This window comes from Pochonia chlamydosporia, chromosome 5, assembly GCF_001653235.2.
Source record: "Pochonia chlamydosporia 170 chromosome 5, whole genome shotgun sequence".
NCBI classification, from domain to species: domain Eukaryota; kingdom Fungi; phylum Ascomycota; class Sordariomycetes; order Hypocreales; family Clavicipitaceae; genus Pochonia; species Pochonia chlamydosporia.
The window spans coordinates 2855652-2872667 of NC_035794.1; the positions used below are offsets into that span (position 1 = coordinate 2855652).

At 51.0% G+C, this 17016-nt stretch overlaps 4 protein-coding genes across 4 annotated transcripts; 1 reads left to right on the forward strand and 3 right to left on the reverse strand.

Annotated features, from left to right (window-relative positions):
- Positions 1-3739: 3739 nt before the first annotated feature.
- VFPPC_06164 (phosphoinositide-specific phospholipase C) lies at positions 3740-7210 on the forward strand (the record flags this gene model as incomplete). The annotated part of the gene is made up of 1 exon (XM_018285245.1): positions 3740-7210. The coding sequence occupies one exon, from the start codon at positions 3740-3742 to the stop codon at positions 7208-7210; it is 3471 nt and encodes a 1156-aa protein (XP_018142296.1).
- A 1832-nt stretch (positions 7211-9042) lies between these two features.
- VFPPC_13974 (palmitoyltransferase PFA3) lies at positions 9043-10640 on the reverse strand (the record flags this gene model as incomplete). The annotated part of the gene is made up of 2 exons (XM_018291745.1): positions 9043-10412; positions 10493-10640. 2 exons carry the CDS (start codon positions 10638-10640, stop codon positions 9043-9045), a joined length of 1518 nt encoding a protein of 505 aa, XP_018142297.1.
- Positions 10641-12914: 2274 nt separating this feature from the next.
- On the reverse strand, positions 12915-14898 carry VFPPC_06165 (RNA polymerase III transcription factor subunit; the record flags this gene model as incomplete). The annotated part of the gene is made up of 3 exons (XM_022428499.1): positions 12915-14167; positions 14231-14642; positions 14704-14898. 3 exons carry the CDS (start codon positions 14896-14898, stop codon positions 12915-12917), a joined length of 1860 nt encoding a protein of 619 aa, XP_022284309.1.
- Positions 14899-16040: 1142 nt separating this feature from the next.
- Positions 16041-16316, reverse strand: VFPPC_17931 (hypothetical protein; the record flags this gene model as incomplete). The annotated part of the gene is made up of 1 exon (XM_022429601.1): positions 16041-16316. The coding sequence occupies one exon, from the start codon at positions 16314-16316 to the stop codon at positions 16041-16043; it is 276 nt and encodes a 91-aa protein (XP_022285345.1).
- Between the last annotated feature and the right edge of the window lie 700 nt (positions 16317-17016).

Genomic DNA, 17016 nt, shown 5'->3' on the forward strand with positions numbered 1-17016 from the left:
GTCACCCCAGCTTGCACAGCCAGTCGCAGGTGTCAATTGACTCGACAAGTTGATGCTTACGGTAGTTCCCACCGCTGAGACGTCTTTACATGATCGTCAGGTTTTGTCTTGTGTGTCCGTATGTATGATGTTCGGCCGTTGCCAGAAACGTGAAAGTCGTCAAAGATGTCTGGTGAGTTGGGAAGGACAAGAAATGATACACAACAACACCTGTGGGATAGACATGGAAAGTCGAGTCACTGTCTGGTCACCATTCCCCCCTTGTCCATGTGCAACGTGAGACTTCTGAAGCACGAGAGCCTAATGCTCCAGCTTCTGAACTTAGTCTGTCCCTGTCCGAACACTATTATTATACGCATCATGTCATGTCGTACATGACTCTCAGTGGCTCGGCCCTGGTCTTTGTGCTGGCAGGCGAGATGGACTAGTTCCTTTTTTTTAGTTTTCAACTTTGCTGATGCCTTGTTTGGCGCCCCAGTGAAGGCCATCCTTGTGGTCTACCTTTGTTTGCCATTGCCCTTGATCCTTACACCCCCCCATGCAATGTCCTCGCGTATGACTGCAATACAAGACAGGGGGGAAAATACATTATGTCGTTGTTGTAGTTTGTAAGAGACATAATATGTGGCCGCCAATACTTCAGGCTTCGCAATCCGTAGAAAACTCCTGAAGCACTTTGCAGCGTTTGCAGAAACCAAGCCCCGCCTGATGGCGTCGCTGGGAGCATTGAACCCTGCAGCTGGGCAAAAAAGGCGGCGAATGGCGGAATTATGTTTGGGAGGCTCGGAGGCGATGAGCCTCATGTTCTGACCCTGCACAAGGGACCAATTCTTCACACAAACAAGGACAAGGTGCCAGAGCCTGCGCAATACCAAATAGCTGGGTCGATCGTCCACCAGATGCCGTAACAAAGCTTCCAGGGCTCAAGGGCTGGCTGGCGCTGGGTTGGATGGACCTCTGGATCCATGCTCATGCTGCCTGACGACCGAGACAAAAACCACCGGACGGACTTGGTGGTTCGTGGCATTGTGGGTTTACACACCCTGGGGATAATCAAACTGCAATTATCAACAGGACCTCTTTCAAGGTCAATCTTCATCTTCCTCGAGGTTCATGGTGGTGTCCTGTGCTGGCACTTGCGACAGTCGGTCAGTCATCGACATTGGCCCCGGGTTAATCGTAGATGCTCCTGCAATGCAGCATCTTGGAGCGCACATGGACCATTTGACTACATTGGCTTGGCAACTCGACTAGAGCACTTGTTGTACCGGGCGTGCTAGCATCCGAAGCTTTTGCTCCTTTTTTCGTCTTGTTCGCGTGCCAGTACTTGTTGTTGGAGTCGTGTTGCATATTTGCAAATGGACTGATGATGCGCTCCAAGAGCACCAGACTTGAGACCATCCGGCCAACTGGTCGCTCTGCCCTGCCCCTCTGTGCCATGCCATGCCATGCCATGCTGGTAATCTCGCCGAAGCCGCCAGCACGCCAGTGCTCCATAATAAGACACCGCCAGTGGGCTGGCAACTCGGTGCCATGTCCATGCCCACCTCCCTCTCACCAGTTGACGTCTCTTGAGCAAGGTTTTTCCTTTTCCCACCCCCTTTTCTTTTTGGTCCCGTCACTTTGGGCCGGCCTGCAGGAGCTTTCAACTTTTTTTTTTTTTCTCTTGCTCTTTCCTTGTCGTCATAGTCACACGCCCCCTTACACCGTGTTCTGTGTCTGGTTCCCTCCCCCCCCCCCGCGCTCAGCCCATGGCTGCCCGTGCCAGTGGTATTCCGTCCACGTCGATTGATTGATGAACACGCCCATCATCACCCTTGCTCCTGGTCCTCGCAAAAAGGCATACAATACCAGAAGAAAAAACCCATCTATTCGGTGTTCACTTGCGACGACTTGGTACAAGCTTGTTGTAAACCAAGTACCTGCTCGCTCCGTATTTTCCATCCATACTCCCTACTTTCGCAAGTGCTTGTTTCCTGGTCTCTTAAAATTTAGTACTTTACTCGGATGGCATCCCGCTCCTTCCATCTCCCCCAGATTGACTCGAGTTGCTCCTTCCTTCCACCGCCTTACTTGAAGAGGTGCCAGCCCTCGATTCTTGACACCATTCAGACTCAGCACTCTGGACTTTGCACTCACTCTCTCTCTCGACCTCGCAGCTAGCTCAACCCTGCATTACTGTCCAGCTTCAAAGTTCATGTTCAATGTTCACCGACAATTCTTACTCGTGTCCTCACGTGCAGCCATTCCAAATTGAAAAGCACCACATATCACCTCGTTGGTGTCTTGCATTCCAAACTTGTTCATAACATCACCTTACGGTCTCCTGAATCACCCAGATCCCGCCCTCCGCGAAGTCGGCTCGGCTGGAACTGCGACATCGACCATATACCATTACCAAAGGCGTGGGCCGGCTTGCCCCAGAAGGCTGAGTCACCCAATTGACAGACCACAACAGATTTGGGTCCTCTTGTGCTCCATTCCGAATACCCGCCAAGGTACTCCTCAGCTGTGTGTGTACTTGATAACGAAGTACTGGGGCACTACTGACAGAGAACGGAGTAAGTTCATTTTTCTGACCCAGAGTCCACCAAGGTCTGAGCACCACGAGCACTTGGAGCGATTCGGCCTAGTCGGCCAGCTCTCCAGGGCGCGCATACGGCCAAACCAAACCCCAAAACCCAAACCCTCGCCACCACTGACAGGAGTTCAGTCGAACGACAACGATTTTTCTGCATTTCTTTATGCGGACGTGTCGGGAACTTCACCTTTCTCCTGCCTCGATTCAATCTCAGCTCCACGACTGTGCAGCAGGACTCTGCAAGCAAACGCCACCCGGCACTTTGACCGTCGCGACTTAATTTGTTGCGAAAAAAGTCTGTTTTAAGCTCGTCAACTCTTGCGGCCCGGCGCTGTCTCAACCATACCGTTCTTTTTAATATACCTGTCGCCAAACGGCCCTTCTTCCTTGCGCAGCTTTAGAGCCAAAACGAAGCAGCTTGAATCTTTCCAACCGGAAATTCTTGCGGTGCACCTTTAGACGGAATTGATAGACTGGCTTGACACACCACTGCGCGCTCGAATCCTCGAGGAACCGGAACCCAAAAAGGGATACTCTTTTGTCAACCATCGCTCAACCTCATCTGCGGCTCGCAAGCTATCCTAGTGCTTGCAGCATACCCGTACCCAAAAGCAGCCACCTGCATACAACCTCGCGCCGCAGGTCTGCCACCTCATCACTCGACCACAAGGTCTTTCGTATGTGCTTTTGGACCACTGTCTCGACCCGACGGCCTTCAAATCCAGCCCCTGGCTCTCGTTCTGCTGCCACCCCCGGGTTCAATCTTGATCGCAACTTGCCCTGGTCGACATAGGACGCACCTAGTCGTGCAGAAACACCCATTGGCAGACATCACCAAACAGACGCACCACTCTTGGCTACCTTCACGCGCTCCTACGGTCTGTTCACTTTCAGAGGACTGACACATCCAATACGACCCCCCTGCTGGTGTACTCCAAGTCGACAAGCATTTTTCTGGACTTGCTGCAGATCTGCCAGCTCGACATTTCTCATTTCTTCCCCGCATTTTGCTAATTCCTGCTTCCTGCCCCGGGCCGTTCCAACATGCATATCGGATCGGCCCTGACTTCATAAATGTCGACGCAGCCATTCTGAGGTAGCCCCAGGCTTCCGCTTTCTGTCTCCCACTTATGTACGTGCTATAAACAAGGCACAATCATGACACCTGGCGACTCGGAATCTCAGCAGATGACTGCTTCACATAGTGTAGACAAAGAAATGTCTGCACTTTCTGCCCAGTTGCGGCGTTCTCGCCCGGGTCACGTCCAAACTACATTCAATCCCATCTCACAACCCGTACACATACCTGGCTCAGCAATCAGCGCCTCCTCAGCAGCCTCCAGTTCTCAGCAAGGATCGCCCATCATGTCACCCGGGACAGCCGTCTTGACGACCAACTCCTCCATCCAGGCTTCGCCTGAGCCCCTTCGACCTCGGGATGATGATCAGTTCTCAACCAGCTTTCAACTTCCAGACTCGATCTTGACACGCAAGACAAGTACCACTTCCCTCGGCAAGAGTTGGGTCAGCAATACAAGCCCAATTGCAGAGGCGGTAGCAATGGAAACCAGAAGCAATAGCATAACTGCTGCCACCGCGGGCACCACACCTACTGCTACAAACACCAAGGGCAATTTGATCCGTCGATTGTCCAGTCGAGCATCGAGGAGACTCACCAGCAGCAGAAGGAGGCAATCGTCCGCGGCTCCTACTAGCCGAGATGGCAGCGTTGGCCCTTGTTTCTTACGACGACGCAGTGACAGCAATGCCACTGCTCCTCCCGACTATATTCCCACACCTTCCACCGACTCAGAATCTGACCTCGACGAGAGAGATGATCTGATGTCGATAAAATCTATGTTTCTCGACCACATACCCAAAGGCTCCTCTGCAAACAGCACAACAGGATCGATTACAGGCAGTGCCAACAACATGGACGGTCCCGTTATACCTCTACAGCTGCAGCGAGGCACTTGGCTGAGGAAAATCTCCAAAAAGAGCCGATCAAAGCGAATCTGCCTCATTTATGAACGGGAAACAAACAAACTTGTCTGGGACAAGGCTCGTCCTCACAAATTTCTCCACGTAGATGAAGTCAGAGAGATTCGATTCGGATCTGATATTCAACAGTACGCCAGGGATTTTAGCATTCCTGAGGCGGAACGACTGACCTGGTTTACCATACTTTACCATGTACCAGACAAGTCAAAATCGAAACTCCTGCATCTCATGGCTGACAGCATCGAAACGACTAACCTTTGGATTAACTTCCTTGAAGCTATGCTGCGACACCGACAGGATGTCATGACTGCCTTGATGACCTTCAACGACAAGGCCATCCAACAATATTGGCAGTCGGAAATGGCGAAACAATTTGGTGAGAATTCTGTGAGCGAAGACCCAGAAGAGCTCGACATTGCCGGAGTGATGCGCGTTTGCCAAAACTTGCACATTTACAGCTCACAGTCGACGCTTCAGGCTAATTTCAGGCTTGCCGACTCTCGTCGCCGCGAAGCACTCAATTTCGAAGAATTCTTGGATTTCCTCGGGCTTATGCGCCAAAGACCAGATGTTCAGCGCATCATTCGGAGCATCGCTGCCAAGCCTGGCAGGGGCCTGACCTTTGTCGAGTTTCAAACGTTCTTGAAAGACTACCAAGGCGAGGATGTCGAGGCGAACATATCCATTTGGGAGAAGCACTTCAACAAGTTTGTCCGCAAGCATCGATCTGATGGCCTGGGTAGTCTAGAAGCTCCTCAGGATGACACGTATATGTCGGAAGCTGCATTTGTTGGATTCCTTTCTTCTCGACAAAACGGCCCACTCACGGAGGAGCCTCAAGAATACACCTTGGATCGCCCAATAAATGAGTATTTCATCTCTAGCTCTCACAATACGTATCTCCTCGGCCGGCAAGTCGCTGGTCAATCAAGTGTGGAAGGATACATACGCGCACTAGCACAGGGATGTCGATGTGTCGAGGTAGACTGCTGGGACGGATCTGATGGTCAACCCCAGGTCGTCCACGGACGGACTCTCACCTCGGCGATTAGCTTCAAAGAGGTTATGAAAACCATCAACAAGTACGCCTTTGTGAAGTCGAGCTTCCCTCTTTGGATTTCTCTTGAGGTTCACTGCAGCCCATCACAGCAGGACTTAATGGTCGACATCATGAAGGAGGCTTTTGGGCCGAGACTGGTAACTGAGACTCTGGCTCCTGCGTGGAACAGGCTTCCATCTCCGTCTGATCTGATGGAGCGGATCCTCATCAAGGCCAAGCAGGCGCGAGTCGGTGGCAGGGATGAAAGTGTTCCGGCAGAGCCCCTCGGCCGACGACGCGGAAGCAGCTTAAGCTCACCGATTTCGAGACCAACAATCCCAGACAGTAGTGTTTTTTCGCCCTCGCAGTCGCTTCCTCAGAGTCCTCTTCTTTCAGCCACGAGCCAAGCCCGCCGACTCGTCAGCAAAAGCCGCGTCAACACCATCGCTGAGGGCGAGGTGCATGACATTCCCAGCAGCAGCACCAGTGATACCGAGAGTGGGAGCGAGATGGGAGGCACCATCCGACGCTCCCAGAACAAGACGACACGCCACCTCGGCGCCCTTGGTGTGTACTGTGCCGGCGTCAAGTTCTCTGGGTTCGAAGACCCCGCAGCCAAGACATTCAACCACATCTTCTCCTTCATGGAAAGCAGCTTTGCCAAGCACTCACGCACCAAGGAGGCCAAGATGGCGCTCGATATTCACAACATGCGATACATGATGCGAGTGTATCCTGATGGACTTCGACTAGGTTCGAGCAACTTTGACCCTCTCATCTACTGGCGCCGGGGCGTGCAGATGGCAGCCTTGAACTGGCAGACCTTTGATTTGGGCATGCAGGTTAATAATGCCATGTTCCAAGGCGGCATGGATGAATCAGGATATGTTCTGAAGCCTGACGAGCTGCGTGACATTCAGATTCAGCCATACAACTCTGCAATTGCCGAAGGCAAGAAGGAGCGGTCTGTAGTGACGTTTGGGATTGATGTCCTCTCGGCCCAGCAACTAATGCGACCTGGGAACCTCGCCGCCAACAAGTCCATGGATACTTATGTCGAAGTGGAAGTCTTTCATGCCAACGATAAGCGAGACAAAAAGGAAGTTGGGTCCGGCTTGACGCACGCCTTTGACTCGCCACTCAAGTTCCAAACAGATGTGGTGCGCGAGAATGGCTTCAACCCCATGTTTGCCGACGGACAGTTCAAGTTTACCGTGACGACGAAGCATCCAGAGTTGATATTTGTTCGCTGGTCTGTCAAGTTGGCCAGCTATGGAGAGAGTTACAACAGCAAAGACGGTTCTGCCATTGCAACGTACACGGCAAAGCTTAAGAACCTCAAGGAGGGATATCGCACAATTCCACTGCACAACCACGCCGGTGATCAATACCTGTTCTCTACGCTGTTTTGCAAGATAAAGGTTGAGTCGATTGAGACGAAACTTTTCGACATTGCTGCCCCGGTTCAAGACGGTGGCAAGCTGAACCGCCTCGGAGGCAAGGTGTTTGGCCGGACCAACACGAGTCCTCGCAGCACGTTTGAGAAGAGCAGCACGGAAAAGAACAGTTTTGACAGCAGTCTTACCTAGAAGGCAAGGTGCTCGGTACGCGGCGTATGCTGCTCTGTTCATGATACGTTGTTTCATTCTTCTCGGTCCCCCTGATGCTGGATGCAGTCAAGGAGGGTGATGGTTACATAACACTAGTTATGTGGTCAACTTTTTTTTTTTTTGTTTCTTCTTCCCGTCTTGATGGCGGAACTGGTTATTCCTTGACTATTGTCATTGAGCCTTATCCTGTTTTTGTACAAATTATGTAACTTGACAGATTGGTCCCTTTATCTCTTCTTCTCATGGAGTGCATCCCATCAGTGGGCTGGGGCATTCTTTTTTTTTTTACCAGCATGACTAGCACGTTCTTCCTTCTCCTTTTTTTTTTTCCTTCTCGTTTTTTTTCTTTTGTTTCATCTATTGGAGCGTCTAAAATTTGACATTGGGAGCTCACAAAAAAATACCCCCTCACTCTGCGGAGAGTTTATCGTACAACTTTTGTCTTTTTTGATGAATGAGCATACAGGCAAGGCTTTTGTCAGCACCAGGATTGGTGACTTTTATTGCATACACAAGTTTTGGGATGGCCCTTCGTTTACTTGGGAGAGGCATTGCATTGAATGTGGAATATGGCACAAGGCATTTTTCATAGACAGATCAGACACGGAAACCAAAGGATATGTTTTTTATTATCATATTCATAACCAGTCCGAATGTTGTCGTCTGATTCGTTTTTCCTGTTCTGTTTTCCGCTTTTTCTTTCTGTATCCATTGTCCTCTCGTTGTTCCCTTGTCCTGCACGATGGCAGGGTACATGTATGTTCTGGAAAGTCTTGTTTCACATTAATCAAGTGGTTTTCATGATGTGCAGGATAAGGAAGGACAAAGAGGTGCAGATGAGATGAGCAAGGATGGGCGGGATAGCGGATATGGGATGACAACATGGCGAGGTACTGGAAATGAAATAATGATGGACGGCGTTTGAGGATGTACAGGGATATTACAGTATGACTTGATAGATACGTGGCTCGGGCTGGACTTGTGAGTGAGTGGCAAGCAAGATGCGAAGCTTGGGAGACTAGGAAACTAGTGAATTGATTGACCATCTGCGTCCATTTACGAACAAACAACGGAGGTTGAAATGTGAAAAAAAGGTTAAAGTGATGTGCGTGAGTTGCGGATTTGTGAGTCAGGGTCTGATTGAATGACGTCAAGTTGTAGACGGTGTTTGTTGCGAACAGACACAGACACGGACCCTCCAGTCGTCGGTGGAATGGAAAGGGTCAAGTCAGGGAGGTTTTGTTGTGATGGACATCAATTGATGTTATTTCAGCTCCATTGAGCACTTGGCCCATACCAATGTTTGCAGTGATTCGTCGTTTCTGTCCATTTTCAGCGCTAGTATCAACGATCGCCGAACATCAGGGGCCATTCCTTAAGACGAAAAACAAAAAAATCAGTTCATGTCCATCACATTAGTCGATCATGGCTTTTTAATCGCACACCCCTTTGCATGTATGGATGGGAGAAATTTGGTTCTCCCTTTGTGCAAGGGGTTTGATAATATGTGGGGTAAGGGGGTGGTGGATCTGATCTGGGGAAATGCATGTAGGGACGGGATTGCTTTGGATGGATGGTGGGATGTACTTAGACTATCTTGACCTGGGTACATGGCACATATGGAAGCAATCAAAGTATCTACCTAGGTAGGTATCTACATAGGTACCTAGGTAGGTAGCCTGTTAATTCTTGTGACGAATATTTCCTGCCTACATTGCAACATGGATACCCTAAGTGACAGTGATACATGCTTGATATTAATTTATACGCAGTTACATGAATCCAAGCCAGCAAGATACTTTACTCCAAGTCTAATCTACACCTTGGTCTTCAAACACACCACCCACAGCAGCAGGACTGTTACTCTTTCTAAGGACGCCGCTTGCGCCGCCCCTCCACGCCTTACTAGCATCAAAGGTCCTTGTCCTCGGTTCGGAATTTGTCTGTTCAGAAACCAACGTCTTTCCATCTTCGTCATCCGTGTCGAAGAGGTCATCGTCGAGGTTTTTGCCGCGCGTAGAGAGACGCTGCATTTGAAGGCCCTGCGATCCGTCGGCGTATAAGTTGGGGTCACGACCTAGTATCCTATCTGCCTTGCTGGGCGGTCGGACTGGGCCGTTGGAGGTTCTCGGTGGCGGTGCGTACATTTCCTCTTCGTGGCCGCCCCAGCCGGCGCTTATTTCTCGTGCGCGCTGCTCTTCTCTCTCGCGCTTGATGCGATCCCGTGCTTCGAGCCACTTGGGGCTAGGTTCCCACGACCATCCGTCGCCGGTGGTGTTGCATATCGGGAGCGCCCAGAGGTAGGCGTTCGGACCGAGCAGGTGGCGCAGGTTTCTCTTCCAGCCGAGATCGAACGCGCTGGGGAGCTTCGTGGAATCCTGCTCGTCGAGGTACTCTTCGTACCGACGGCGGGACTGCAGTCTCTCGTGTTCGTGGTACGACAGCTGCACTTCCCGCGGCCCATTGTAGTCGTTGCTCGGTCTGCGCTCCTCTCCTTCCTCCGGCCTCGTTATCCCCGGTAAGGCATTCGTGTGAAAATCTACAAACTGCTGCGCCGCCTGAGGTAGTCTGTTGGCGGGGTTGTGCGCCGCGCGGTACGGCTGCTTCAACGGCGAGAGGTACCGCGTCTTCTCGAGGCATTCAATCGTGGTTTGGCCCTTGGCCGCAAGCATGACGTGCCAGCCCGTAAAGACGCCCACCACTATGCCGATGATGCCGCTGAGGATGCTGAGCACGATGAAGTTGACCGGCAGCAGGGCATCTAGCTGCTGGACCTCTTCCTCAATGACCTCGGACCACACCCACGTGGCGCTGACGGCGAAGGCGTACAGACACAGGATAGTGGTGTATACGAGGAAGAGCAGGAAGGCTTTGTAGTTCCTGAGACCGAGGCAGGTCGCTAGCCAGGGGCAGTGGTGGTCCATCTTGAGCACGCACCGACGACACGTGGAGCAGTGGTGCGCGCGGTCTGGCTTGCGGGCTTGGCATTTTTTGCAGAACCGTATCTCGCCGTTACTTTTGACGGTGAAGGACGTGGCGGGTGGGTGGTCACGCGAGGATGTCGGGAGGAGGCCGTAGCCAGCGCGGTTTGTCGTCGACCCGGGGTCGGTGAAGACGGCGGTGGTGTAGGACCAGTTTAGGAGTAGGTATATGATGACGCCGATGGCGGATGATGTTGTGCCTGGAGGTGGATTGACCGTGTTAGTCTTGCTGTTGGCATCATACTCGATGAGGTGAAGGTTATCTCCCGGTTCGATATACCTAACCAACTCCCCTTGGGAGGAACTGTGCCAATCTCAACCACCACCCAGATAGCCCACGTCGTCAACCCGTAGACAAATATAAGCGGTATGTAGGTTGCAAACGTGCAGCATGCGCGCTCAATTGTACGCGCACACCGCCGGGGCATCGTTGTCCCCTGGTTCGACGGCTCCCCGTCAAGCTCGTGGTCGTCCAATTTGACAGGTGACGGACGGGTGGAGGGTACGAGTTCAAGGCACGGTGTTTCGTTTCGTTTCGTGTACGGCGTCTAAATCAGACTAGCTAGTCGATTCGTCATTAGACAGAGTGTCAATGTCGTGATGGGCATGAAGCAGAGGGGGTTGAGGGGACTCGGAGGCTCGGTTTGGACGTTGGTATCATGTAGGCCACATTGATGCTGACGTCGGCTGTGTCGTATGCATGGGTAGTCAGATCAATCTAGGGGGCGATGCATGGGATTCATCGGGTTTGCTGGGCTGTTTTTTTTTTGTTGGTCTCAGCCAGCGCATGAAACAGGGATTGAACCGATTTGGTGTGATCGGAGTTTGGGCTTTGTCATCACCTGCTACCCTGGAGGAGATTCACAATTGCCATTCTCGCGACAGTTTGAGTATTTTATCAAGTTTCTTGTACCAAGTTCTTGGATTTGTAGTTTATTTGACGCACACCTTTCTCAAAAATAAGCCAGCAATTCATGCTGTTGATCAAGACAAACGAGAGCCAAATCATCGGTAGTGACAGGGAGATGCCTCACGCAAACTCCGCACTTTTCCACCAGTCATCACCCACCACCACTCAAGTAATTCCGAGTACCCCAATGCCGAAAGCAAAAGTAACAATTATAGCAAAGCCAGTAATATGTTGCTCCATTAGCCTAAATCAGCTGTAAACTCAGCTCCCTGAACGCCCAAGCTCTCTCAAACCATGCATCCATACATCACCACTGCACATTTTTGTGATCCTTCAATGAATCGTCCTGGCTCTTGCCTCCACGAAACATACCACGGGCTCTACCCGACGTATGATATTGCGGTGTCCCGTCTTCGTGCTTCTTCCCGACGTTCACAACTCCAGCCGTCAACTGATCCAAGTAGGCATCATAGTTGTCTGTCTCACGCATGCGGCAGTTCACCGTGCTCGACTCGACGTGCGATGTAATTGCAGTCAGCGACTTGAATTCCCTCTGACAATATGGACAACGATACGATATGTTGCCATGGGCGGGAGACCGAAGATGCCTAACCAGCCCGCCCTGGTTTTTGAAGCATTTCCTATAAACGTGTTAGGGATCTCCACATGAACATGCTGAATGACGAGCCGCAAACTCACCCGCATCGAATCTTTGGACAAATGTACTGTTTAATCACGTCAGAGTAGTACCGAGCCGCATTGAATGCTGGGTTGTCAGGATCGTCAGCGTCCATAGACTGAAATACCACTCGGGGACTCGGTTGCGATGCGGCTTGTAGCTGGGACACAGTGGGCTTCTGAGGCGGAGGTGCATCAGGGAATAGGTTTTCCTTTCCCTTCCAAGCAACTCTCTCGCCAGCTTGATGTTCTCCTTCTGCAGAAGGCTTTGGAGCCTGCTCGGCGGCATTGCCAGCCTTCTGCGGAAGACCAGGGAAATCCACGTCCGTAAACTTGGATCCAGAATCCTGCACATCGCCCCAGGCATGTCCAGGGCTTGGAATCCGCCTCTGCGTGACGTAGCTGGTATAGTTATTCTTTACGGGTTCTTTGGTAAGTGTCTCGAGCTGTCTTGTAAACTCGAGCTTCTTCTCTCGCATCTCGTCAAGAACAGAGTCGTCGATGCGTATACATTCGCCCTTCTCAATGTGGGAGATGAGGCTCGCTAAACGAGGAAAGGGGCCTTGACCACAACCGGGACAGTCAAGTTTCTGCTCCTGGGGATGCATCTGAAGAACAGCTTTAGCCAAGGTCTGTAAACGTTTTCATACGAACATTGGGTAGATGTCATACCTGAACTATATGGAGGTTCTCTGCCGCTTCGGTTTTGAATTCTAGACCACAGAATTTGCAATGGATGTGATCCCTCGATCCGGTCCGACGCATGTACGCTCTGTGGCTATGGATAGCTTCCCGGCTTGGAAAGAAGCGATTGCATGGTCGGCAGTGGAACTGCCCTTTCTCTTGGATGCTGGACATGATGGGAGTTGTGGGCAAAGAAATCTGTGGTAGCTTGCTCCTAGAAGTTGCGACAATGGAAGAGAGGAAAAATATGAAACACGGAAACTGGAGGTAGTGCGCATCTTATATGTTATGTGCGGACAGAGAAAGGGTTAAAGGCTAACCTTCCTGCCACCTGTTGTCAGCTGGTACGAACCGTTTTAACGTTGAATGCGCATATGCACCAAACCTCAAAAGTCCACCGGTTTAAAAGTAATTTCTTTTCATTACCCTCTTAGTCTAGCTCAGGGTATGGGGTATGGCCCATATCTATATCTCCTTCATCGTCGTCATCATCATCATAATGGTGATATCCGTACTCCTCCCCGTGGCCTTGATATTCAGCACCAGCGTAGTCCTCATTGTCCGACTCATAGTCGTCGTCTGCCTCGCTTCCAGATTCATCATTATCGGTTTCTATTCTATCCGTACCTGCCACACTGCTGCCAACGAATGGTGCAGGAGACTGTTCAGCAGGCACACTTTGACTTTTGCCAGAGTCCCGAAATCGAACGTTGTATCCCGTGCTTTTCTTCTTCCCCGGCGCTCTTCCGCGAAGCAAAGTAAGTTCCTCTTTGGTAAGGCCCAAATTTGGCAGCGGCAAGTGCAAAGTATTTGACGTGGATGTGGATCGGACTGGGGTCATATCCCCAAACTCCAATGTTGGCGCAAAGTCTTCCTTTGTCAAGCGCTTCCCGAATTGGATCGCCACCAGTTTAGTCTTCATGATCGCTTTGACTTTTGCCCAGAGCCCGCCGTGGTACCAGCCACTGTTTACGTCGCACTCTGGGCGTATTGTCGCATTGTCGAGCAACTCTTTAAGCAGCGGATCTGTGATGTCGCATACTTGCCAAACCTTGCCGTCTGTTTGAAATGTTTCTCCGTCAAATATGTGACTATCCACCTTTAAGCTTGGGGTACTCTTGGATTCGCCAATTTGTGTTCTGCGGACTGATTGCCAGGGGACGTGCTTGATCGTGCGCCTATGCCTCTTAAGCTTGAACATGAGCGTCTGGTAAATGCGGTATTTGGGATCTTTTCTTGGATCCAAACCGTATGGAACCACGCTATCCCTCCATGGACCGCCTTTGAACTGATAGGCTGTATAGTTGAGATATTTCTTCAATTCATTCCAACTTTGAAGCTTGCCTCGCAAGTGAACGAGTAGAGAGCGACGAGTCCACACAGGACGAAACTGGAACGCCTCTTCCAGTTGACCCATGACCTCGATCATCCTAGGATCCGTCATGTCTGGAGGCAATTGTGGTCCTTCTGGAGCTGGATCCTCTGCTCCAATAAAATACCCTACGTGCTTGACTGCAGTCAAATTGATGGTCTCGCCATCATGGTTTGTTCGAACGTATGGATTCTGTGAGTAAAAGTAGTTGAATGGCAAGCTCATGTGCGTGAAGAGGGGTGGAGGGATAATGTCAACATTGGGAGGGCGATCTGTCCCTCCCTCGAATCTGAATTGCTTGAGCTTTTCAACTGGTTCCTGGTTAGCACGGAACGGAAGGGGTTTGTCAACATGGTCAGTCATTGAGTACACACCATCTCCTGGAAGAACTTGCTCCACATATCTCTGAGCAAAATCTGACCGACTCATATCCCAATAAAAGTCGGCCAAAGCACGGAATCGATGCGTATTTTTGATGACGCCCACTGCTTCGACGTCATACCTTCCCACATTATCCTGGAGTTTTCTCCTGAGCACCTTGGGCTCGTCCAGTCGTGAAATAGACTGTACTTGCTCCGTGGCTCTGGTATTAGGCGCGTCGGATAGTTCCACGTCCCCCTGCCATGGCCCTTTGCTACCCTTCTTCCGTCTCCGGCCAGTCCTTTTGGGCACGGTGATCTTGAGGACAACATTGTGAGACCTGGCATTATGAGACATGATTGGTTTACAGAAAGGGCTTTCCGGATTCAGATATAGTGATATTGAATTTCTCAAAGGATCCATGGCCTTGAAAATCGTTAGAAGGAGATTTCATGTACAGCTCCGAGCCAAAGCAAACAGGACTAACGTGTTCCAGGGTTGGGACTCTGCCAAAGGCTTTGACTGTCCGACCGATGTTTTCCACAACGGCAGGTATTTCCACCGCCGCTAGAGCTCGGGGCGCAATGGTATATCGAGGCGCCCCCTCTTCTTCAGGACGTTGACCTGATAGCGGCCCCGTTGTTGATGGACCGGCCAAGTCATCATCTGACAGTGAACCCATCGTGGCTGCAGTCTTGGATGAAGGCGGCCAGATATCTGAAGCTGGCGAATATCACAGGGCAACGAAATTCCGCCCAGAATTCAATGGTGCTTAGTGATGCGTAGTTAACATGTCCAACGGAGTGGCTTGGAGAAGCAATGCGAGAAGTTTGCGGTTTGGTGGTGGAGGAGTATGCAGACGAAAAGGCAATACGTCCTAGGCTTCAGCTGGTGGTACAGCGTGATGACATTATGTTAGATGTAGACCGTATTCGCAACCTAGTGAATGATTGGGTTTTTAATATCTTGGATTTTGCGGATGATACACGGGTGATGTGAGGTAGTCGATGTCAAGGTTCGAATTGTGTGACATCAAACGGTGTTTGGAAGAGCTTGTTGTTCCACATGCGGACTAGCCTGTCTGTCGCTGGTGTTCGATGCCCGTGGTCCGTGCACGGTTCATTCCTTGTTTAGTGGATTTTTTGGCATGGAAATGAAGGTTCAATGTTGGATTGCCCTGGCTGGAGCTGCGGAGGTCTGGCGACAAAAGGCTACCTAGGTACTTTAAATAATGATGAAGGGAAACGAGAAGTGAGACGAAAAAGAAATGTCACAAGTCAGCTCGTATTTCCTCGTCGATATCGGAGTGCTCCGTGAATTAAATGGCATACATAGGCAAGGAGCCTGGTGTCATGAATGCTCCCAACTACCTAGTACCTAGGTACTTTGCATACCTAGGTACCTAGTACTCAAGTATGCCGCTGACTTCTGGTTGAAACCCCTGATGTCACTCTAGCAGAGTTTCGGCCCGCTGATTGGGCGGTTAGAGCACCGCAGCGCCCCGGTAGTTCAGTGTGGATTACTGGCTGTCAGGTACCGTTTGGGGGACTGCAGGGCCAAGAGCTACCTGGAGTTTGTGGCACCAGACCAGAGACCAGCCCTCGTCTGGTTGGTTCAAGTCAACTGGTCGATTTGATGGTCAAGTTGCAAGTGCCTCTCTCCTTCCCCTCACCACCAGACAGTGGGAGAACCAGATGCCAGCTCATCGTCGTGTAAAATTCGAATATGAAGACTGATGGAGCTAGCTGGGTGCGTATTCGATGCTCGGCGGTGTCCATAGCGGTCTGTTCGACATGGTCAAGTCGTCAAGCCTTGGACTCTTAGCTAGTACCGGACCCGTTCCTGGCAGACAATGAGCAAGACCTTGGCATTCTCAAGTAAAGAGCCAGACCTGACAGTCCGTATCATTTGGGTGTTAAGTACAGCGAGGGGCCAAGAGAATTTAAACAACATTGAAGGCAAAGGTATCGAATATCGCGTTGTGTGTTGAGGAATATTGAGCTGTGTTAGTTTCGTATACTTGGCTATGTCTAGATACTTTCCACCACAGACTGTGCGTCCCTTGCCTGTTGCCCTGTGTCGCATGTTGTAACCCTTCATTTGCTGTTGATTTTGGCCTCGACCGATTGCTCCAGGTTGGAGGTCAAACCAGGATGCAACCAGTCAAGTTGAACCAAACCGGACCAGAGCAGACTAGACCCCCTGCCGTGCCTCCTGCAGCTCGAGTCTGGCTGGTCTGTCTGGCTACTCTCTGCTCAGCTGGTTGGTTGGCTTTGGCCCTCACCAGTCTTCCATGTTCAAGGTTGTTCACCTCAAGTGCTCCATGTCCATCTTCATGCCTGTTGCTTGCATTCAAGCCGTGCAATTTCAAGCTCTCACAATAGCTACCCAGCTTACACCTCCTCTTCCCAACAACGCGTCGCCAGCATACCGCAATCGACTCAATACATGTTTGATCTGGTGCCTCAGCGAGAATCTGTCTCTCGTTGGTCGGTGCTGTATTTCTCTTCTCGTTAAATGAGCCTAAGCTGGCCTCTCCCCTCCTCCCACATAAAGTAAGTTACTCGACTCGAGGACGAACCACAGCAGCTTTGACGGGACAAGACAACTTGACTTGACAGTAGACCAGTTGACCTCTCAACTTATGCCCAGCGCCTTCAGGGTCAAATCAACTAGTGCCACCAGACCAAACTGGACCCCAGCCGTCTCACCCATCAGCCCGGAGGCTAGTGCTGTCCAACTGGTGCGGTGTTGCCTCCTGGTCAACTTCTAGTTTGCTGGACCCCCCCAGTGCCAGACC